This window comes from Bufo gargarizans, chromosome 2 (genome assembly GCF_014858855.1).
Source record: "Bufo gargarizans isolate SCDJY-AF-19 chromosome 2, ASM1485885v1, whole genome shotgun sequence".
In the NCBI taxonomy this organism is placed as follows: domain Eukaryota; kingdom Metazoa; phylum Chordata; class Amphibia; order Anura; family Bufonidae; genus Bufo; species Bufo gargarizans.
Genome location: NC_058081.1, coordinates 71,831,516 through 71,855,081, shown reverse-complemented (window position 1 = coordinate 71,855,081; position 23,566 = coordinate 71,831,516). Strand labels below are relative to the sequence as shown.

The 23,566-nt window shown below is 45.7% G+C and overlaps 1 protein-coding gene across 2 annotated transcripts in view; it reads left to right on the top strand.

The window, feature by feature from the left end:
• The window catches only part of OGDH (oxoglutarate dehydrogenase), a 61,056-nt gene extending 37,951 nt beyond the window's left edge, over positions 1 to 23,105 (top strand). For both annotated transcript variants that reach the window (XM_044279181.1, XM_044279182.1), the window contains 19 exons: positions 1,968 to 2,083; positions 2,177 to 2,331; positions 3,799 to 3,945; positions 4,047 to 4,137; positions 4,215 to 4,394; positions 4,483 to 4,611; positions 10,213 to 10,392; positions 11,415 to 11,567; positions 11,677 to 11,779; positions 12,684 to 12,812; positions 12,896 to 13,046; positions 14,995 to 15,122; positions 15,335 to 15,513; positions 15,969 to 16,040; positions 17,565 to 17,690; positions 18,033 to 18,105; positions 18,818 to 18,981; positions 19,104 to 19,258; positions 20,604 to 23,105. In XM_044279181.1, coding sequence (XP_044135116.1) covers positions 1,968 to 2,083; positions 2,177 to 2,331; positions 3,799 to 3,945; positions 4,047 to 4,137; positions 4,215 to 4,394; positions 4,483 to 4,611; positions 10,213 to 10,392; positions 11,415 to 11,567; positions 11,677 to 11,779; positions 12,684 to 12,812; positions 12,896 to 13,046; positions 14,995 to 15,122; positions 15,335 to 15,513; positions 15,969 to 16,040; positions 17,565 to 17,690; positions 18,033 to 18,105; positions 18,818 to 18,981; positions 19,104 to 19,258; positions 20,604 to 20,724 — 2,552 coding nt within the window. In that variant the 3' untranslated portion in view covers positions 20,725 to 23,105. The remainder of the gene's footprint in view (positions 1 to 1,967; positions 2,084 to 2,176; positions 2,332 to 3,798; positions 3,946 to 4,046; positions 4,138 to 4,214; positions 4,395 to 4,482; positions 4,612 to 10,212; positions 10,393 to 11,414; positions 11,568 to 11,676; positions 11,780 to 12,683; positions 12,813 to 12,895; positions 13,047 to 14,994; positions 15,123 to 15,334; positions 15,514 to 15,968; positions 16,041 to 17,564; positions 17,691 to 18,032; positions 18,106 to 18,817; positions 18,982 to 19,103; positions 19,259 to 20,603) is intronic.
• The last annotated feature ends 461 nt before the right edge of the window (positions 23,106 to 23,566 follow it).

The following is a 23,566-nucleotide window of genomic DNA, read 5'->3' as shown; positions in this document are numbered from 1 at the left end:
AAATGATAGGACATGCTGTTCTGTCAGGGATGTAGATATGACTTCCCGACAATATGGAGAGAACTCCCTGCTATGACAAAATGGTGTCACATAACCGCTCATCAGGGAAGGGATGCTGTAGGTTCCCTTTGTGGTGTTTTTTTTTTTACTTTATCCAAATACATTTTGGACAAAACGGTAGATTGATGAAACTGTCTAAAAGCAATCTTGTCTGTGTTGCCTATAGCAACCAATCACAGTGCGGCTTTCATTTCGCATAGTGTCTTTAAAAAATGAAAGCAGCACTGTGATTGATTGGTGTGGACAACACAGACGGATTTTCTTTTAGACCCTTTGTTATGTCTAATGGAGGCCTGAGGGGAGCGGCGTCCCTTGTGTTCAGGCCCCTGTACGTGACATAACACAGTAGGCCTTATTTTGTCATCAGTATCCGATCACTGTTTGAGAAGGCATCTGTGCTCCTGTGAGTGCTGAGCGTAGGTCATCAGTACAAAAAAATACTCTTGGAAACCCCCCTTTAATTTCATTCTGATTGGTTGCTATGGGCAACAAGGACTCTTCCTTTCAGGCAGTTTTGATAAATGAGGCCCAGTGTATTAGTCTTGCCTGAAATGTTCCGGTAAGGGTCCATTCACACGTCTGTAATTTGGGTCTGCATTCGTTCCGCAATTTGCGGACCCGTTCACTTTCAGTTGGGCTAGAACGGCTGTGAATCCGCATTTTCGGGGTCCTCATCCATTTTTTTCGGGATCCGTTTTTTCAGAATCCGCAATTCCGTTCCTGAAAAAAATAGAACATGTCCTATTCTTGTCCGCAATTGTGGACCAGAAAAGGTATTTTCTATTATAGTGTCTGTGATGTGCGGTCCGCAAATTGCGGATTGCACATTGCAGGTGTCCATGTTTTGCAGATTCGCAAAACACTTACGGACGTGTGAATGGACCCTAAAGGGGTTCTCCAGGACTAGAAAACTATCTCTGCTTTCTTCCAAAAGCAGCACCACACCTGTCCACGTGCTGATTGTACTATTACAGCTCTGCCCTGGTCACTTCTGTGAAGCTGAGCTGCAATACCAGACACAACCTGTGGACAGGTGTGGTGCTGTTTTTGCAGTAAAGCAGCACTCCCCCCCCCCCCCCCCCTCCCCAACCTAAGGATGCAGTAACATTAGGTGGCCACTAGATGGTGGCACAGGCATCGCTGTTAGAAAGCCTCTGGGATCATTAGAGCTTCAGGCGCAATATGGGGCCTTAGGGTTTGTACAGGACTAGAAAAACATGGCTGCCGTCTTCCACACAGCCGGTGTGCGGTATTGCAGCTCAGCCCATTTACTCCAGTGGTAGTGCTTGAAGTACCCGATGCAGCCTGTGGACAGGTGTAGCGCTGTTTTTAGGCGATAGCGTCCATTTTTTTTTCTCTTTGAGTAATCTTTTTATGCAACTTTGTGCCACTTGGCTATACTTGTGGAGCTGGATGTGTAAAGTTGTTGATATAGGCGGAGTGTTGTGTGGTAGTTGGTATAGTATGGGTGTGTATGCGATTAGACCAGTTTTTACTTCAAATATGATTGTAATGGAAAGAGAATGAACATGAAATGAAGCTCTCAGGACAGTTGTAGATTAATCTCTCTCTTCTACTCCCCAACTACCACGCTGCTTATCCCCTTCATCTGCTTCCTGTCCTAACTTTATGCCGCCATCTCTGTACTGCAAATCTGCACCACATCCTATGGACTGCAATGCCACCATATTCATAACTGTGTGCCATGCCCTCTCCTCTAATGTACCTTGTCCTGTTTTCCTGTGTCTTTCCGTGCCAACGCCCTTCTCTTTCCACTGGATATGTCACTCCACTGTTACCGCCATCACACCCTTTCTATAATGCCTTCTGCATGGCCGGCTGCATTGTGTTTCTCCTTCTGTAACGCTGCCTACCGTCTGTCTGTCTCTGATCGCCACCCTCCACAGGGTTTTACGGCCTAGAGGAATCCGACCTGGACAAAGTCTTCCAATTGCCAACCACTACATTTATCGGAGGGAATGAGACGGCGCTGCCCCTTCGAGAGATCATTAAAAGACTGGAGGTGAGGGGTGACAACCTGAGGGATACGTTGTTGAAGTAAAACCGCATTGTGCTCGCTCTTCTTCTTTGCTCCATCTGTCATTTCTGTGTACAGACCTCCTACTGCCAGCACATCGGAGTCGAGTTCATGTTCATCAATGACCTGGAGCAGTGTCAGTGGATCCGGCAGAAGTTTGAGGCCCCGGGAATTATGCAGTTCACCAGTGAAGAGAAACGCACTCTGCTCGCAAGACTGGTTAGATCTACAAGGTGCAGTCATTGATTCATTAGATGAGTCTACCAGGTTCTCCCAGGTGCATGGTAACGCTTTAGAAATCTTGAAGATGAGCCGTCACCTCTCCTGACATGTCAAATTTAGCAAACACTGATGGTCCCTTGTAAAGTTGTGGAGCATCTGCTCTTATGACTCCAATTGGGTAAAACCCTGAAGGACCTTTATTGCAGAGTGCTGGCCATCCATTTATATAATTTTAGCAAGCATAATAGAGGAATGGTACAACATAGTCATTAGAATAGATGCTCCAGAATGGTTATTAGATGGGGAATACAAGTAGTTACTAAAACAGTCAGGAGAGGGGACGGGTCCTCTTTAAGGTCACATCATCGCCTATTCAAGTGTCTTCTAGGGGTTTTCAACCTCCAATACTCCAGCCAGCTTTGTGTAACTACACCTTCCCATCATACACACTTGCGCGGCTGTTCTCAGAACCCTCATAGATGTGAATAGGACATTTTGGGCATGTTCACATGTGTTTTTTGTGGATGAGGATTTGAAGCTGAAAGCCCAAAGTGGATTAGAAAAAATTTGCTGGATCCACTTTTGGCTGCAAGGTAATCAGTCTCAAATCCTCATCCAAAAAACTATGCATTAACCTACCGTCTCACAACAACTGGAACTGAACCCCGGTATAAAGTGTCCCACCAATTCCAGTATGTCCCCGACCTGATAATGCGTGCGGACAGTAGCCTGGAGCATGCTGGGCAGCTATATTGCCCAGCAGTCGTATAGTGCCTGGAGAATTTCATAGTCGTATGAATAAGAATTGGAGAGAGACTTTAAAGGGGTTTTCCAGTTCACATTCATAATCAACATCCTTTAAAATAACCATTTATGAAGGTAGCTGTAATTTTGTAATGTATTTCTTTTATCACTCTTATCAACTGTGGTCACATAACCATGCCCATGCAGCTCTTTCTTATTTCATGTGATGTCATGTCCATGGTTGGGGCAGTAATCGGGAAGTGTCTATGTAACTAGATAGGTGGGAGGAGCTATAAACTAGCTGGGCGTGGTTAGGGGCGGTACTAGAGCTGTGGTAGAGGAAGGAGAAGTGCATCATGGGTTTGGTTGGATACAGAATAGCTGAGAGGTCCTATTTGAAAGGGTGGTCTGGGTCTTTAATATTGTTGACCACCCCGCCGATCGGCTGCTTGAGGAGATCGCTGCTCTAAGCCTCGCAATTTACCAAGCGCTGTACCGTACATTGTATAGTGGCTGTGCTTGGCATTCAGGACTATTCGTTTGAATGGCACTGAGCTGCGCCTAACCCATGTAACCGATGAACGCGAGGTCAACAGGTCACGGCCTGTTCATACAACCGATCGCCGGGAGTCGGACCAGATATTGATAGCTTATCCTCAGGATACGCCATCCGCATGAATATCCAAGACAACTCCCTTAATGTAATATTACAAATAATGCAATCTAATGTGTAGGTTTGAAGAGTTCCTCCATCGTAAGTGGTCATCTGAGAAGCGTTTTGGCTTGGAGGGATGTGAAGTCCTAATTCCAGCCCTGAAAACCATCATCGATAAATCCAGTGAGAACGGCGTGGATTATGTCATCATGGGGATGCCTCACAGGTAGCCAACATATTGGACCAGTTTTTGATGTAATCGATGCCTTATCTTTTGAGAATATTTAACCTTTTTTTTTAATGTGACGTTGCCGATCTGTCCTGCAGAGGTCGTCTCAATGTTCTGGCCAACGTGATCCGGAAGGAGCTGGAGCAAATATTCTGCCAGTTTGACTCTAAGCTGGAAGCTGCAGATGAGGTGAGTTTTTTATTTTCGGCCATTTTTCACCATATGCCGTAAGGATACATGATGATTTACTCTCCCTTCTCCTTCAGGGATCTGGAGATGTGAAGTACCACTTGGGAATGTATCACAGGCGGATAAATAGGGTAACTGACAGGAACATCACCCTGTCACTGGTGGCCAACCCTTCCCATCTTGAGGCTGCTGATCCTGTTGTCCAGGGCAAAACCAAAGCAGAACAGTTCTATTGTGGAGACAATGAAGGCAAGAAGGTAATGATGAGGAGATGGGTATTTCATGCAGAGGCAAGATTCACCGTCACTCATGGATCTAACATGTTTGCACTCTTTATTATCTCAGGTGATGTCTATCCTCATACACGGAGATGCTGCATTTGCTGGACAAGGGATCGTGTATGAGACTTTTCATCTGAGTGATCTGCCGTCACACACTACTCATGGCACCGTCCATGTCGTGGTCAACAACCAGGTATATGGCTTGTCTTTGTGCACATATATGCATATGTCATTTAAAGAGGTATTCCGGTAGGTAAAAGTTATCCCCTATCCACATTACCTACCGGAATATCTCTTTAATTACTGCTTTCAATAGCCAAGTACATTTGTCTCTGGATCTAACAAGATCCCCGGGGCAAGGAAATCCTGGTTAATTGTGTCACATGGTTTTCCTTGGTTATGTTCATATGTTTGGCCCATGCATCAGGGAAAGATATTGGCTGATAAGTCAAATGTACCCATCAGACCCAGACGGTAAACTTTCGTGGAGAGACCATAAGGAGGGATACCTCCCCTATACCACCAGTTTTCTGATTCCTGTCCAATGGATAGGACGTTTTGTGGAGAGTTGAATTAGGCTGCAGGAGCCCCACAGGCACTTTAGTATGGGGGTGCGGCAAAAGGCTCCTCTAGGAGCCGCCTACTAAGTCTGGGATTCATCCTTCTGTGTCCTGGATAGTTTATTGGGCCGGTGTTCCTGGGCAGTCCCAGCATAACCGAGAGGGGATGCTGACACGCCGAATCCTCTTGACGGTGTTCAGGAGGTCCGGGGCCTTTATTCTGGGGTTTGAGTTATTTGCGTGCCCTTCCGGTACTTGGAACGCACGCGGAGTGCCTTCCGGAAGTAGGAGAAGGAAGCTCCTACTGAGGCCGCATGGGTGCACCGGCAGGGACCCGACCCTTTGGTATTTAAACCCTTCAGCGCGCGGTCAGAAGGAGCCCAGCCAGCCTACGATCTTCAGTGGATCTCTAATTATTATTATTATTTATTATTAAAGCGCCATTCATTCCATGGCGCTGTACATATGATAAGCGGTGCAAATACATAACACAGACAATTGTACTAATCATAAACAAGATGAGTTACAAACTGGTACAGAAGGAGAGAGGGCCCTGCCCGTGAGGGCTTACAATCTACATGGTATGGGAGAAGGACACAGTAGGTGCGGGTTAAGTTGGTCATGGCGGTATAGAGGCAGCAGGGTCATTGGTTCTAGGCTTGTCTGAAGAGGTGGGTTTTCAGGTTTCTTTTGAAGGATTCCACTGTAGGTGAGAGTCTGATATGTTGGGGTAGCGAGTTCCAGAGTATGGGGGATGCACGGGAGAAATCTTGGAGTCGATTGTGGGAAGAGGCGATAAGAGGAGAGGAGAGAAGGAGGTCTTGTGAGGATCGGAGAGTGCGTGTGGGGATGTATCGGGAAAGTAGCTCAGAGATGTAGGGAGGGGACAGGTTATGGACGGCCTTGTATGTGTTTGTCAGTACTTTGAAGTGGATTTGTTGGGCAATGGGGAGCCAGTGAAGGGATTGGCAGAGGGGAGAGGCAGAGGAGTAATAAGGTGAGAGGTGGATTAGTCGGGCAGCGGAGTTGAGGATAGATTAGAGGGGTGCGAGGGTGCTAGATGGAAGGCCACAGAGGAGAATGTTGCAGTAGTCTAATGGAAAACTCTCGATCCTTGTCCATTATCATGGATGATGAGAGTACCCAGCGCGCTGATATCCAGGAGAGTCATGATGCCAGAGCGGTATTCCTGGTGGGGTAAATCAAAGAGGGCCCGAGGAAATCTACCACTAAATCCAAAGGGAGGGAATGTGGTGTGTGCAAGAAAAAGCTCACCCCTTCTTGGTCTAAGTTACTGTGTCAGCATTGTGTTAACAAAGTGGTAGAAGAGGAATCCCCATCTTTACTTCAAAGTATCAAAGATATTGTTAAATCTGAAGTTTCGGATTCAATGAAAAGGTTTAAGAAATGCACGCTAGTATAATATCCGATTCAGACTCTTCAGATGAGAATGAGCAGGGAGAAATCCTGGAAAATTCAAGCTCATCTTCAGATAAAGAAGCCATGAGCAGACCTTTATTTTCCCCTGAGGATACAGAATTCCTACTGAAAGCTAATAGAGCTACTATGAAAGTGGATGTTCCTAGGGAACCAAAGTCTGTCCAGGACATAATGTTTTGTGACCTGGTGCACAAAAGGTCAAGATTTTTTCCTTTAAATGAAAACATAAAATGTTTAATTCAAAGAGAATGGAATAAGCCTGATAAGAAATTCTTTATTCTTAAGAATGTAAAAAGAAAATACCCTTTTGATGAGGAAGAGTCCTCCTGTTGGGATAAGCCTCCTAAACTTGACACCCCTATCGCCAAAATGTCATAAAAGGCGGCTTTACCTTTTGAGGATCTTGGTAGTTTGAAGGACCCTATGGACAGACATGCAGAGGTATACCTTAAAAAAGCATGGGAAGCCTCGACCCAAGCATTTAAACCAAATATTGCTACTACCTCTACTGCCAGGTCGTTAAAATTATGGCTACAAGAGCTGGAGTCCCATATCCAAGATACTAGAAGTATTTCCTACCATCCTTAAAGCAGTGGACTTTATTTCCGATGCTTCTGCAGATGCCTTAAAGTTAAGTGCCAGGTCAGCTGCTCTATCCAATTCTGCGAGAATAGCTATTTGGCTTAAAGGATGGTCAGGTGACACAGGTTCAAAGAATAAACTTTGCTCTATCCCATGCCAGGGACATTATCTCTTTGGGCCTGTTTGGATGACCTTTTAGAAAAGGCTTCTGATAACAAAAAGCGTTTTCCTGTTTCTAGACCTCCAAAAAAAAAAACAACAGAGACAACAACAAACAAAAAACAACAGAGAAAACAAAAACAGAAAGAATAAGGGATTTCTCGTTAACACTCAGTCTGCTTCAAGGTCCAAGGACAGTCAGCAATGACGGTTTCTGTCCAGTGGGGGGAAGACTTTCTCTATTTTTTTAAGGCATGTGAAGAGATCTTGTTAAGCCCGTGGATATTGGGCATCATAAAAGACGGGTTCCGCCTAGAGTTCCCTTTGTCAAAGCTGTACATTTAAAGGGAGTAGAGAACAAGGTAGCAGACTTTCTAAGCATGAACCAGTTAGATCAAGGAGAATGGTGCTTAAACCGAGAAGTCTTCAGCCAGATAATTCAACTTTGGGCTCCTCCTCAAATAGACCTCTTTGCGACCAGACAGAACAAAAAATGCAACCTATTCTTTTCCCTAAATCCGGAAGATTCTCCGACAGAGATAGATGCGTTCTCCCTTCCGTGGCCGAATCAGCTTCTGTACGCCTTTCCTCCTTTAGGATTCCTTCCAAGGGTATTACAGAAGTTGAGGCAGGAATGGACGAGGCTTATTCTAATCGCCCCCTTTTGGCAAAGGAGGACTTGGTTCACTTGGTTGAGGAAACTTTCCCTGACACATTCCTGGATTCTTCCGGACAGGCAGGATCTGTTGTTTCAAGGTCCTGTCTTCCATCCAGAAGTGAGAAGCCTTCATCTAACAGCATGGTATTTTAGGGGGAAATCCTAGAACGTAGGGGCCTGTCTAAGGAAGTTATATCTACTCTTTTATCATGCAGGAAAGAAGTAACCTCTACCATTTATCTCAGAATATGGAAGACTTTCCTAAACTTCTGTAAAATATCGGTAGATCCCTTGAGTTCTCCTCCCATGTCAAAAATAAAACCTAAGACCGAGTACTCTTAAGGTACAGGTCTCTGCCCTTAGTGCCTACTTTGATTCTCCTATTGCCAATCATCCATGGATAAGGAGATTCTTTAGAGCAATTAGTAGGATTAAGGCCCCATGCACACGGCCGTGTGCGGGCCGTGGAACCGCGGCCTGGATCCCTCCTGAGAGCAGGAGCGCACGGCGTCACTGGTTGCTATGACGCCGTGCGCTCCCTGCTGCCGGCACAGTACAGTAATACACTGGTATAGATAATACCAGTGTATTACTGTATTGCGGCGGCAGCAGGGAGCGCACGGCGTCATAGCAACCAGTGACGCCGTGCGCTCCTGCTCTCAGGAGGGATCCAGGCCGCGGTTCCACGGCCCGCACACGGCCGTGTGCATGGGGCCTAAGCCTGTAATCAGATCCTCAGTCCCCCCTGGGACCTTAATCTAGTTTTATCTAGATTGATGGAGCCTCCTTTCAAGCCTTTGCAGGATTTACCTATTAAAATTTTGTCTTTCAAAACTGCTTTTTTGGTGGCGAAAATTTCAGCCTTCTCAACCGCTCCCCCTTATAAAAACAACATGGAAGACAAAGTGCTCATTAAGCCAGATCCCTCCTTTTTACCTAAAGTGGTCTCCATGTTTCATAGATAATATATTATCTTCCATCCTTGTGTCAGGTCCCAACGAATGAGAAAGAGAGGAGGCTCCACTGTCTAGATGTCAAAAGATGCCTATCAGAATATTTGAGAGTCACTAATCAATGGAGAAAATCCTCTAGGCTCTTTATACAGTTTGGTGGTAAAAATAGAGGTAATAAAGTTTCTTCCAGAACACTATCTAGATGGATAGTAGGGGCCATCACCTTAGCCTATTCTTCAGCGGGGGAATCCCCCCCTTTCAGATTTTTCTACTACTTGGGCAGAAAGGGCTGAAGCATCTCTAGAGCAAATTTGTAGGGCCGGTACCTGGAAGTCTCCGTTTACTTTCTTTCACCACTACAGATTAGACTTAGACTCTAAGGAGCGGCTATCTTTTGGCAGGAAAGCTCTGCAGGCAGTTGTCCCACCCTGAGCTAGGTACTATTCTAGTCGTCTCTCAAGGGTGCTGTCATGGACTTAAGGGAAATTTAAGATTACTTACCGGTAATGTAATCACTTTTCCATGAGCCCATGACCGCACCTAGGATATTCTCCCCCCCCCCCCACAAAAAAAAAAAAAAAAAAAAAAAAAGGAAGTTATATTAGATGTGTTTTGGGACAAGTTCTCGCAATTAACTGGTGGTATAGGGGAGGTATCCCTCCTTAAGTGCTCTCCACGAAAGTTCCTGGATGGAGGCGGTCTCTCAAGGGTGCTGTCATGGGCTCATGGAAAAATTATTACCGGTAAGTAATCTTAAAGGGGACCTGTCATCAACTTTATGCTGCTCATACTAACGGCAGAATAAAGTAGAGACAAGTGGTCTGTCACTTATTAAGTTAAAAGTAAGTGGTTGCTGAGAACCAACATCACAATCATTGCAGACTGGGCCTGGAAAAGAGTCCCAGCCACCTGAGAAGAGTCATGGTTATCCATGAATTCCTGCTCTCCTGCCCACCTGCTGATGACTGACCGTCTTCTACCTAGTTTTCTCCCTTTCTCTCTAGGAGAGACCTGCCAATCATCAGCAGATGGGCGAGAGTGCAGGAGGTTATGGATAACCATGACTCTTCTCAGGTAGATTTGACTCTTTTCGAGGCCTGGGCTGCAATGATTCTGATGCTGGTTCTCAGCAACCACTTTTAGCTCATGAGTGACACAGCGCTGACATCAGCATTTCTGTCACTACTTTATGCTGCCCTCAGTGAGATCAGCATAAAGTTGATGACAGGTTCCATTTAATTTTCAGACTGTGCAGGTACACGCCCCCAACTTGTTATGCAGTAACCCCCCGCGCCGATAAGATGGTGATAACCTGTCCTGAGAATAGGCCACCATGTGTGTGGGATTGGACAGTCCCTTCAAACCTGGAATAATTTGATGTTTTTTCCTCTACACCCGTAGAATGTAGTAGTGTAAATCTGATGTTTGATTCTCTGTATCAGATCGGTTTCACCACTGATCCTCGTATGGCCCGCTCCTCCCCATACCCGACAGACGTGGCCAGAGTTGTCAACGCCCCAATCTTCCATGTCAACGCTGATGACCCCGAGGCTGTGATGTACGTGTGCAACGTGGCTGCAGAGTGGAGGAGCACCTTCCACAAAGATGTGGTTGTGGATCTGGTAAGTGGCCCTTTCCAGATTCATTTCACTCTACCGTGACATGGAAAGTAGGCGTGTAATTATAGATCAGGCTGTACAGACGTGTCTGTAGCGTCAGGTGATGGTGCACATATCAGGTTACCAGTGACATTAATATAGTGTTAATGATTGTGTGTTTTATCTTTCTCAGTAATGTCATGTTCTTCTCAAGGTATCGCATGTTCTTTAACCTTTCTGTTCTTGAGCAAGGAACAATGCTTTTCTAGGAAACTCAAATGTGTTCTTACTTTCTCCCACTATCACAATGACGATCAGCTACCTGCCCTGACTAGGCTAAAAAGCTTCACCTAGTCCTGCAATGCAACTTCATGATGGTTGCCACCAGGGGTGTAGCTATAGGGGGTACAGGGGTAGCAGTCGCTACCGAGCCCAAGAGCCTGAGGAGGCCCAAAGACCCTTGTACCACATAAGAAGACACCGGTATTATAGAAAGTGCATGCAGGTCAAGTTACACCTCTGGCTGGAGGAAGGAGGTTAGGTCAAGCATTTGGTATGAGGAGGGGGGTGCTGTTTCAATGAAGGATATGTGCTTCCCTGCCCCTGGCCACAAAGCACTGAGGGAAGGGGGGCCCAAACTGAATTCTTGCACTAGGGCCTACGAGCCTTTAGCTACATTCCTGGTTGCCACCCAGCTTTCTTAGGGATCACAACAGCAAAGGTGCCCCATATCACTGCATAACTTGTCAAACTTTCTGTTCAGACCACGGGGAAGGCTTGATGCGAACTCCATTGGGGTGCTGTAAAGCCAGTGCCTGTAAACATGTATAAATTAGAAATGTTTGCTGGTTGGAAGAAATTGCTGAGCAGAACAGGATGCACACATTTTGCCTATTGTCCTGCCAGTAAAGATGCCCATACTTATCAGATGAACCCATTGACGTGTATTGCTGATCAGAGATGGGTGTATTCAGTGCCTGGTTTCAGATCCTCATTGACGACCGATATACTGTATAAGCCCATTAAATTCATCCTCTCTTGTGTAGGTGTGCTACCGCCGCAATGGGCACAACGAGATGGATGAGCCCATGTTCACACAGCCTCTGATGTACAAGCAGATCCGCAAACAGAAGCCAGTGCTACAAAAATACGCCGAGACCCTGATATCACAAGGAGTGGTCAATCAGCCGGAGTACGAGGTATGAAGTGCGACCGCAGCAACCTGCCGTTGCATGTGGCTAGTATTACGGTGTTTGGCCGTTTCTTGTAATTCTTGCATTAAGCTGTTTTTTTTTACGTGCTCTATAGGAAGAGATAGCCAAATATGACAAAATCTGTGAAGAGGCGCAAGCCCGCTCCAAGGATGAGAAAATCCTTCACATCAAGCACTGGCTGGACTCTCCATGGCCTGGTACGTGAGCACTTTCATTCTTGCCCATATATGCAGACATGCAGGGCTATTAATGGGTTGTCCATCTTTTTGGATATTTGAAACCCAGCCTGTTGTACATATTGAAAAATAAAAATCATACCTGCCGCTCCGTTCTGGCTCCCTTCAGTGATCTTCTGGTCCCCCCGTCCTGTGAACCTCCATGCAGACCAGATCATATGCGCTGCTGCAGCCATTGACTGGCCTCAGTGGTGATGCACCCGTAAGTGGCATGGCATTGTTAGATCATGTGCCACTTGGCATCACCACAGAGGGCAGTCAGTAGCGACTGCGGCACACATGACCCCGTCTGTCCAGAAGTGTACAGGACGCGGGGACCAGAAGGGAGCCACGGATAGTGGGGGGAGTATAATTTTTTATTTTTTTTGCCACAGGCTGGTGTTCAAAGCAGCAGCGAACAGGAAGAGAGACTGGAGATGGCAAGTGCACACTGCGCGCACCTTCCCTTCATACACCCGGCATCCCCGCCGATCTGATATTGATGACCTATCCTGAGGATAGGTCATCAATATTAAAAGCCCGGAGGGCCCCTTTAAAAAAAGTCCAAAAAGCTGCAGAACCCCTTTAAAGTCACCTTCCAGACCCACTGGCAATCATTTCTGGCATTCTATATATAAAATAAAAGTATTGGAGGATGTTAAAAAAACAAAAATACTTGTTGGGTCTAACTCATTACTTTTATTACATGACCTTCAGACCAGTCATTTTAAAGGGGTGACCCCAGTTGGAGAACCTCTTCAGTATGATCTTTTATGGTTTATGGACATCGTAAAGGATAGCTAGGGTGCAGAGTGTGTTGTATCGTCTCAAAAGGGGAAGTGTAAGCCATTTGTCCCTTGCTGTAATTACATCCACTGGCCTACAGGTTTCTTCACTCTGGATGGACAGCCTCGTAGCATGTCCTGTCCCTCAACTGGCCTCAGTGAAGATGAATTGGCTCATATAGGAAGTGTGGCCAGCTCCGTTCCAGTGGAGGACTTTACTATCCATGGAGGTAAGGTTTTTTTTGTTTTTTTTCTTATCCTTCGGGGAATCTAACTGCACTAGGCACACACATTAACCTCTTGCCTCCCCCAGGTCTTAGCCGTGTACTGAAGGCCCGAGGGGAGATGGTGAAGTCCAGGACTGTTGACTGGGCACTGGCTGAGTACATGGCATTTGGGTCACTCTTAAAGGAAGGCATCCATATCCGTCTGAGTGGACAAGATGTAGAGAGAGGCACATTCAGGTATGGTTGTAATGTGTTTGTCACATAAGCCACTGAGGACAAGGAGAATTTTGTAATATTGTATACACTGAATTTTAAATGAAGGTGTAGGCTCTTTGTAGAAACACTGGAGCATATTACATGACCATTAAATAAATGAAATTGCTAACTATTTCACTACCACTTGTCTGGGGGCCCTAAATTATCCCTATTCCCTATGAATAGCGTGGGTTTCCAGCTTGTGGACCAGAATACAGAGCTGCTAACAAGTAGCAGCGTTCGCTCTGGAGGACTTAAATGTATATGGTCATCATGTAATACAACATGTAAGACTTGCTGCAGGGGAAATGTCTAGGTAAAGGCGAATCCTGGCTTGCAATATTATTTGTCCGACGAGACAATTCTTTTTAGTGATCACAGACTTTTCACACATCTTTGCACATATCAATAGCATGGACGAAAATAAACGTATTATATCTTATCAGAGAAAATGCCTCTTTTCTCTACACACCAGGCTCTTTAATTTCCCCACTCTCCCATCCTTCTTAAACTAATATTATCCGTCTTGGGCAGTGTATAATCTCGTCCTTTAGTGAGCCAACAATCTGTCTTGGTTGCTCGAGACAGAGTATGTTAGTTTTGGAGAAATGGACAGGAAAAGAGCCCGATCAGTGGCGAAAGAGGCATTTTCTCAGAAAATATATATTACAAAGTTTCTAATAGGGATTATCTGCCAATATTCAGGATTTTCAAAGTTATCGGCATCTATTTTGCTGATAACGAATCGGGTACAAGGATCACACTGCTGTCAGCGCGATCCCTGTTCCCTCAGCAGCACAGGGGAGAAGGAAGCAGTGTCTCCCTCTCCCCTGTGCCACCAATAAGAGGAGGGGAGGGGCTGTGGCCACTGCGCCACTAATGATGTTAACTCACTCATTCATTCAAATTCAACAGGAGGCGGGAGCTGGCTGCAGAATCATATAGCCGCACCCGACCTCTATGAGAGGTAGCTGCGATCCGCGTCAGTTAACCCCTCAGGTGCGGCAGGGGTTAACTGCCGCGGATCGCAGCTACCGCTCATAGAGGTCGGGTGAGGCTATATGATTCTGCAGCCAGCTCCCGCCTCCTGTATATGAATTAATGGGCGCGTTATCTTCATTGGTGGCGCAGTGCGCACCCCCCAACCCCTGTATTAAAGACATTGGTGGCGCAGTGTGCCCCCCAGTATTAATCATTGGTGGCAGTGGCCACAGGGTCCCCTCCTCATTGGTGCAGTGGCAGCTTCTGATTGGAGCCCCAGCAGTGTAAGCCTGGGGCTCCGATCGGTTACCATGGCAGCCAATGGCGCTACTGAAGCCCTGGCTGCCATAGTCAGCTCCCTGCTGCTGTGTGCACAAAGCCCAGGGCAGCAGGGACAGTGTAAAGTCATATTCACCCTAATAGAGATCTATCAGGGTAAATAGGACAAGGGTTCTAGCCCCTAAGGGGGCTTAAAAGTTAGTAAAGAAAAAAAAAAAAAAAAGGGAACCCCCCCCACAATCACCAAAACATTAAGTATAAATGAAAAATAAATATTTACAAAAAAAAGCTACACGTTAACAATAAACATGTTCATTTTCAGCAGATTTGTGTAGGAATTAATTTTTTTAATTTTTTTTCAAAAATGGAAATGCACAGAATATCAGTATAAATTATCGGCTATCTACCCGAAAGTATAGATGATCGGTATTGGCTCTAAAAAATCTGTCGGTCGATCCCTAGTTTCTAATATTCACCTGTACTATTGACTTAAGCAAAGTTTGTGAAAGCTAAGTGACCATTTAATGAATTCTTCATGGTTGTTTCATATTGATTTGTTGTGTGTTGAGACTCTCTAGATGTGTGTGCCAGGGGAATGTTACATACTGTATCTGGTAGTAAGTGACGCTAGAAACTGCAATCTTCTTACACACTTGTCTCTCTCCATCAGCCACCGTCACCATGTGTTACATGACCAAAATGTGGACAAAAGAACTTGTATCCCCATGAACCATCTGTGGCCCAACCAAGCTCCATATACAGTGTGCAACAGCTCACTCTCAGAGTACGGAGTACTGGGTAAGTCTGTGGTATTATACCCAGTCAATCTATCTGATGAAGTTTGTGGGTTTCTAGTTAGATATGGTCCATTTAATTGTGCACGTGGAGTCCCGTTTGCAGGGACTTTCACAAGAAAGGGTGGTTAGAACCTGACACCCCTTTAACAAGCAAGGAAGTGGGGTATGTATGTTATTCCCCTCAGGTAAAATGACACGGTTTCTCTCTTTCAGGATTCGAACTTGGGTTTGCCATGGCCAGCCCGAATGCACTGGTCCTCTGGGAAGCTCAGTTTGGAGATTTCCACAATACTGCTCAGTGTATCATTGATCAGTTCATCTGCCCAGGGCAGGCTAAGTGGGTACGACAGAATGGAATAGTCCTGTTACTACCCCATGGCATGGAGGGCATGGTAAGAAAGTGGTAACCTACGGGTTTCAGCAAAATAAAGGAGTGTGCATGTTGTGTCATCCTAGGAAATACATAAAGCAGCTTACAGCACGTTCGTTACATACATAGAGACGGAACTGTAGGAAATTATGTATGTGGCCTCTGTCACTCATCCAATGCCAATGCATTATCCTGGTTCTGCAGAAGATGCCAGCGTGCCAGAGCATAATCCTGTTCACATCACTTGAACCCATGCAGTACACCTTTACTTTAATCCTATACTTATGCATATTGTGTCCAAATCACAAATTATATTGACACATACCTTACTACATTGTTACCATTTCATCCTAAAAAAATCACCCTCTTGTCATTCTATAGTAGTGCCCCTATGACAGGTCTGGATTAGATTTGGTATTCAGTAGGGGATGTAAGAAATTATACTGCATACAACATAAATTTGCGTTTGTACAACAGGGTCCCGAACATTCCTCTGCAAGACCTGAACGCTTCCTGCAGATGTGCAATGATGACTCGGATGTGTGGCCAGTAAGTCTTCCTCTTGTTTCCTTCACTTTCTGTGTAACTTTAGCAGATGAGGATTTCATCCATTGCATTGATTCCCAGCAGGACTTGTCTGGTTTCCAATCATCAGATTAGCAGGGGTCCAACTCCTGGCACCCCGCTTATCAGCTGTTTGAAGAGAGCGCACTGCTGCTGCGAGCGCCGCCTTCACTTCACTGTTTACCTGCTCACTAGCAACATTGCAGCGGAGAGCAATGTAATTACAGCTCCTCTGACCCACTCACTTGAATGGGACCGAGTGTAACTACAACTGCTCCTGAATGGGGTCGGAGGAGCTGTAATTGCCCTGCTCACTGCTACAGTACTGAAGATGAGTAAACAGTAAAGAGAACACAGCATTCCTGGGAGCACTGCGTTCTCTTCATACCACCCAACCCCTTTAAAGGGGTTGTGTTATTTTGGACATTGGGGGCATATCGCTAGATGTCTGATAGGTGCGACTCCAACCTCCGGTACCCACGCTTATCCTTAGAAAGAAGCTCACAAAGTGCAGGAGGACGCTCTGTGCATTCACGGCCACCCCTCATTCATTTCTATGGGAGTCCCAAAAATAGCCAAGCCCGCTCGGCTTTTTTTGTCAGCCCCATAGAAGTGAACGGAGTGTTGGCTGTAGCGTGGTGCGCCCTCTTGCACCGCCTATTTCAGTGGGTTTTCAAAAAATAGCAGAGTGCGCCATCTATCTACAGAACTTCCATAGAAATGAATGGAGGACGGCTGCGCATGTGCAGTGCAGGCTCTGTTCTAAGGATAAGTGCGGGTCCCACACCTATCAGACATTGGAGGCATATGCCCCCAATGTCTAACATGACACAACCCCTTTAAGGGGATTAGGGGAATATTACCTTACTTGGGCTACTTTCACAATAGCGGCACGGACCTCCGTCGGGTGAACAGCCTGTCGGATCTGTCCTGCCGCTAGTGAACATGTGCCCCCGGACTGCCGCTCCGTTCCTATTGACTATATTGGGGCCGGGGTGGAGTTCTGGCGAAGGCACGGCGAGAGGCTGCCGGAATAAAACTACAACATATCCGATATTTATTCCGCCAGCCTCTCGCCGGAACTCCGCCCCGCCGCCATTATAGTCAATGGGGACGGAGCGGCAGTCTGGGTGCACACGTTCACTAGCGGCAGGACGAATCCGACAGGCTGTTCACCCGACGGAATACCCTGCCGGAGGTCCGTGCCGCTAGTGTGAAAGTAGCCTTAGAAGTTGTCCAGTAGCATCCAGTTAGGGGTTAATAGTATGATTGTCTGTACTACACGAACGGGATAGTTTTTATCTTTCTATTTATCTCATATCTATCTATCTGTCTATCTATCGATCTCATCTATATATTTATCTCAAATCTATCTATCTATAAATATAGAAGATGGATGGAAAGCTTGTAATAAAAGTGTATAATGCTGGGAATGAGAATACATAGAGCTTATTTGCTGGAGTAAATGCAGAACCAGAAGGTGATTTCTTCCTTTTCGTTCCTCACCAGAAAGCTTCTGAAGACTTTGCTGTTCGTCAGCTTTATGATTGTAACTGGATCGTTGTCAATTGCTCCACTCCAGCCAACTTCTTCCATGTGCTCCGCAGACAGATCCTGCTCCCGTTCCGTAAACCGGTGTGTATGGTTGTGGAAACATATCTGCCAGAAATATATATATTTGTACAATACAGCCTGTCATGCCTGATTCAGCCAGGCCATATATTACATAGTCACTCATTTGAATGGGTGCCATGTAATACTGCAAACTTTCCAGCTGGTTGCTGGGCTCTCCATAAGAAAGACCAATAGTGATCAGATGACTATGGGCAGCTTTTTGTGGTTTTAGAGAAGAGGTTGCCTTTATGAAATGACCCTTTTAAACAAATGTACAAACAGGAATACTGTGTAACTTCTATATGAACATGTTATAATTGTGCATTGCGCTTATATTTACATTCAATGTTTTTTGCCTTTTAGCTAATTGTCTTCACTCCAAAGTCTCTCCTTCGTCATCCTGAAGCCAGGTCAAGCTTTGATGACATGTTGGCAGGTAAGACGGATTGCACTGAAAATATTAGGGGTTTTCCAGGCTACAGATATTGATGGTCCCAACAGTCAGCTGTTTTGGGCAGCCTTTGCACTGGAAACGATACTGTGTACGGAGCTCAGCTACATACACTGACTAGTGGCCGTGCCAGAGCACTGCAGCTCAGCTCCTATTCAAGTAATGGGGCGCTGCGCTGCAGTATTCTGGTGTCGGAAACTACACAATGGATGAGGCCTTCTGTTTAGCTCTGTACACTATGTAGTTTCTAACACCACAGCTGCCTGAAACAGCTGAATGGTGGAGTTGTCCTACCCCCACCGATAGGATATTGATGACCTATTTTGAGGCTAGGTCACCAATATCTTTAGCTCGAACCACCCCTTTAAACTTGCATGTGCACAGGATGTACTATAAATTCCTGATTGGTGTGGCCCCCACCTTTGGGACCCTCAAATTTCCCCTGATCCCTGCAGCTGCTACATTCTCCATTCATTTACCATGCATGGCCCTCTATGCATGGCCCTCTCCATTAAGGTCTTAGGAATTACAGACCGTCGCCTACTTTCTTCCAATATTTAATGGTGCCAGAGTTGGAATTTATAGAATATCCTGCGGGTATGCAAAAAATGCTAATGGTCTACATACTATATGATTTTGTATACACTCTCTGATGACCACTTTGTCATAATGGATACTTGCCACCGTTGCCTTCCAGGCACACACTTTGAAAGAATTATCCCAGATGCTGGACCTGCATCCCAGAACCCTGCTGGAGTGAAGCGCATAATCTTCTGCTCGGGAAAAGTGTACTATGACCTGACCAAAGAACGCAGCACCAAGGAAATGGAAGCTGAGGTGGCTATCACCCGCGTGGAGCAGGTACGAGAATTGTCATACATCAGCATAGTATAGCACCAGGTCAAGCAATTCGTGCGTAGGCTTTCTGACCGTTTCTTTAGACATGCAGAATAACCTTGCTCACTTTTCTCTCATGTCTCTAGCTGTCTCCATTCCCATTTGACCTTCTGGAAAAAGAAGTCAATAAGTACCCTAATGCAGAGATAGTTTGGTGCCAAGAGGAGCACAAGAACCAGGGATATTACGATTATGTGAAGCCAAGATTACGCACCACAATATACCGCACTAAACCTGTCTGGTGAGTATGAAGCACATCTGTCCACATCATATAAGTAGCCAGCTTTCAGCAGCTTTGCAAGCATTGTACAGCTGCTGTGCTTGGTTATTGCAGCTCAACATCATTCATTTGTATGGGGCTGAGCTGCAACTAGGCCATGTGAGCGATGTACGGTGATGTCACATGGCCTAGAAAGAGGCTGCAGCGCTCATTGAGCACCCGTCCTCTTCTAACAGCTGATTAGCAGGGGTCCCGGGGGTCGGACCCCTGCTGATCTGATATTGATGACTTATCCTGACAATAGGTCATCAGTATATATTAACTGATAACGCCTTTAATATTGATGGACAACCCCTTTAAGTTGCTATACAACTGTTTTATTGTTCCATATATTTTATTGGATCATATACAAGATATAGAAGTTAATAGGGTTGTCCACCCCATATCCGTTTTTAAACCCCCACCCTGTTGAAGCATATGTACCTGTTTCCTGATACTCTATCCTGGCTCCAGCTTGAAAAAGGGGTCACGGACACAGCTGCAGCCAATGACTGGCTGGAACGGTGACATGTCCCCCAGGTGGCATGTCACTGAGTCATATGCCTCTTAGAGGACACGTCGCCACTGTGGCCGGTCAGTGGCTGCAGCGGTGCACATGACCCCTGTTCATGCCATATGTTTACCTGCTGTGCTGCAAGTCTGGAGAAGATAGCTGTGGATCCTAGGAGCCAAAACCGAGTGTCGGGGCGCAAGTAAGTATGCTTCACCCGACATATCCCGTGGCATTGAGGGAAGGGGGGTGTTTAGAAGTTGATAGGGCGCCATTCAGAATTTGTTTATATGGCAGGAAGATTTCCCAACATATACACCAAACCTAAAGAGCCAACATATGACATACAATCGCATGCGTCGCCTATAGACTCCTGTTGCCATGCAGTGTTCTCCCCGGATCTTATTATAGCACATTCGCCAAATGTAGGGCTTAACATGATCACTGACTAAGGGCTCATGCACATGAGCGATCCGCAAAAAAATAAATAAAAAATGGGTGACATCCGTGTTGCATCCGTTGTAAAAATGCTTGTCCTTGTCTGCAAAATAGGCAAGAATAGAACATGTTATATTCTTTTGCGGGACGAAATGGCAGACATATGGAAACGGAATGCACACTGAGTCATTTCCATATTTTTTTTTATTTTTTTTTTGCGGACCCATTGAAGTGAATGGTTCCGCATACATGCTGCAAACAAAAAAAAAAAAAAAACGGACACGAAAACAAAATGCGGTCGTGCGCATGAGCCCTAAGAGAGTTTGGCTTCCGGTGGGAGGTCCTCCTTCTGATGACACTTCTCTTTCTATGCTCCAGGTATGCCGGCCGAGATCCCGCAGCAGCCCCAGCCACCGGCAACAAGAAGACCCACACGACGGAACTGAAGAGATTCCTGGATACTGCTTTCAATCTGGATGCCTTCAAGGGCCTCTCTTAGACCAGCACACGTTTCCTCCCTCCTTCTGCACTCCCCATCTTCTATCCATACACTCAGCGGGGGCTTCCTCTCCCCTATGCATCTTTGCTTTTAACCTGGCCAGAGAAAAGTTACCCACGGCGGCTCATCGCTGCCCTACAACCACTAACCATTAAATGGTTTTAATGGGGCAAAACCAACAGGAGTTTAGTTTCTTACAAAGGGAGAGAATCTGCTGGTGCAGCGGAACATATCTGATGTGTATATGAATGCGATATGTACGGGGGGGCGCTGCTTTTACTATTTAAACACGAGAGCTATGGAATCCTTACTGTGTATAACCCATGTCTACTTCCGACAGTATCAAGAGACACATGGAGTCCCGCAGACCAGGGACACAATTCGGGCGGTCATGCAATATTTTTTAAAGCCACATTTTATACAAGTAAATACATTTTAGTTAACGCTTGTAATCTGATATCAACGCAGCTTCTTCCTGTGTTACATAACCGCCACTACCCACGCTGCCCCCCAGGGTTACGTTCTAAACTGGTACCTCTGCCCTGTGCACAGATATTATGGTGATGTGGGCCATTAGTGCATGGCTGCGAGTGAGGTTAGTGCAGGACCCCATTAACATCTCCCATGTCAGTCTACCTATATATTAATTAACATTAAGGTTTGCGGGGTAATGCTCTGCCAATGCACCCGGAGGGAGACCTGCTGCCTGGGGAAGAATCTGCAGATTTCTTTTATCTCATGACAAATTGAAGGGAAGTATTCATGTTGTCGTAGGTGTTTCTGCGCTCTCTGGAGAGACTGATATGACAGCTTGTACCATGAACCACTTATCATATACCGCACTATATCAGGTATCTGCTTCCAGCCGATTATTCTCGAGACAGCAGCAGATTACTCCTACAGCTTTTATACAGTTATATATTTTTATTTAGGAAGGGAGGAGCGATTTTAGTCTATTGCCAATCACCTTTATCCGGGCCCCTTAAAGGAGAACTACTAAACCCCTCAAAGGGGATGTCCAGGATTAGAACAAGGGGTCTGCTTTTTATCTGTAAACAGCGCCACAGCTGTCCATGATCTGTTTCTGGTATTGCGACTCATTCTGATACAAGAGAATGAGGTTGAGCGTCTATACCTCAGGCCATGGACGGGAATGGTGCTGCTTCTAGGGGAAAAAAAAAAAAAAAACATACCCTTTTTCTGACTCGAACCTTTAAGTTTTAAAACTGATTCAGTGTGTCGTGGTACCAGCATTTGGAGAAAACCCCTCTGCTTGTCATCTTTCATCTCAGAGTAATCTTAAAGGGGTATTCCCATCACAGACAATGGGGCATATCTTTAGGATATGTCCCCCTTGTCTAATAGGTGCACCTCTGAAACCCGCACCCACGCTGAGAACGGAGCGGGAGAATGGTGGCTGGAGAACCCCGGGTTTCCCCAGGGTCCGGCCACCGCCAAGTGAATGGGAGAACACGGCGCTTGCCCGGCCACCGCCCCGTTCTCAGTGTAGGTGTGGGTCCCAGAGGTGGGACCCGCACCTATCAGACAATAGGGGCATATCCTAGCGATACGCCCCCATTGTCTGTGATGGGAATGCCCTTTTAAAAGGGTTTTCCGAGACTTTACAACTGATGATCTATCCTCTGTAACAGCTCCTTTACAGGTGTCCCATGACAACACTTCCTGTCTCTGTGTTCAGAAGTGCATAAGTGTTAAGGGGTCACTAGGTGACCAATCAAAATGGCGTCGGACTCCTACGATCAGATATTCCAAAATGGCGTTGGACTCCTACGATCAGATATTCCAAAATGGCGTCGGACTTCTACGATCAGATATTGATGACCGGTCATCAGTTGTAAAGACCCTTTTGAGGATAGGGGGCCTCATAGCAACTAATCACCTGTTCTGGAAAAATGAATTCTGGATTTTGATTGGTCACCAAGTGTCCCCTTAACACTTGTGCCCTTCTGATCACTGAAACAGGAAGAGTTGTCATAGGACAGCGGTATGGGAGCTGTCACAGTTGTCATTCCAGTTCTAGTGCCCATAAGTCGGCACAACAATTAGAGATTTTTGAGGTGTTACTGTAGGTTCTGGCCATGGCAGTAATAAAGAACCGCCCTAACATATGAGCTTGTGAAATAAGTGACGTAAATGTTAACAAATATGAGAAGTGCCCAGCCTCCTTTGCAAAAGTTTGAAGTTTGTTTTTTTCCCCCCACATTTGGATTGAAACCATTAACCCATTGTAGTTGCATGTGCCAAATTCTGACACACGGCGGAGAGAGAGGAACCAAACGGGAAAAGTATAATGAAGAGGCCACTGACACAAAGCAATCTTATTTATTTTGTTAAAATAAATAAATAAAAATCTGTCTTCAGAGAGTGTCCCGGAAAATCTTTAACCACCATTTCTGTGGCATCCATCACAAGGTGGAAATGTATTAGATTTTTGCTGTGTTTTTTGACGCTTTAGGAAGTTTTACTAATAACTGCTTTTTAGCTCTGCACAGCTATGATCAATGACTTTTAATGCAAATGTAATGTAGTTGGAAATCTACCTCCTTTCTCTTCAGAGATTTAATATGGTGCTGTATCCCTTGTGCTGTACACTGCAGCCTTGCTTGCTCGCCTTTCTGAAAACAGAATGGATACAAACCATGTGCAAGCTGGTGAGTTATTGGAGCATTCTGGGAGTTGTAGTTTCACAACAGCTAGAGCGCCGGACCCCTGTCCCGTTTGATGAGGAACTACAATATGTGTTACATAAAAAATATGGAAATTCATAATATACATGGTTATCTGTTGATGCGAGATGTTACAGCCTGAACCAATCACTATC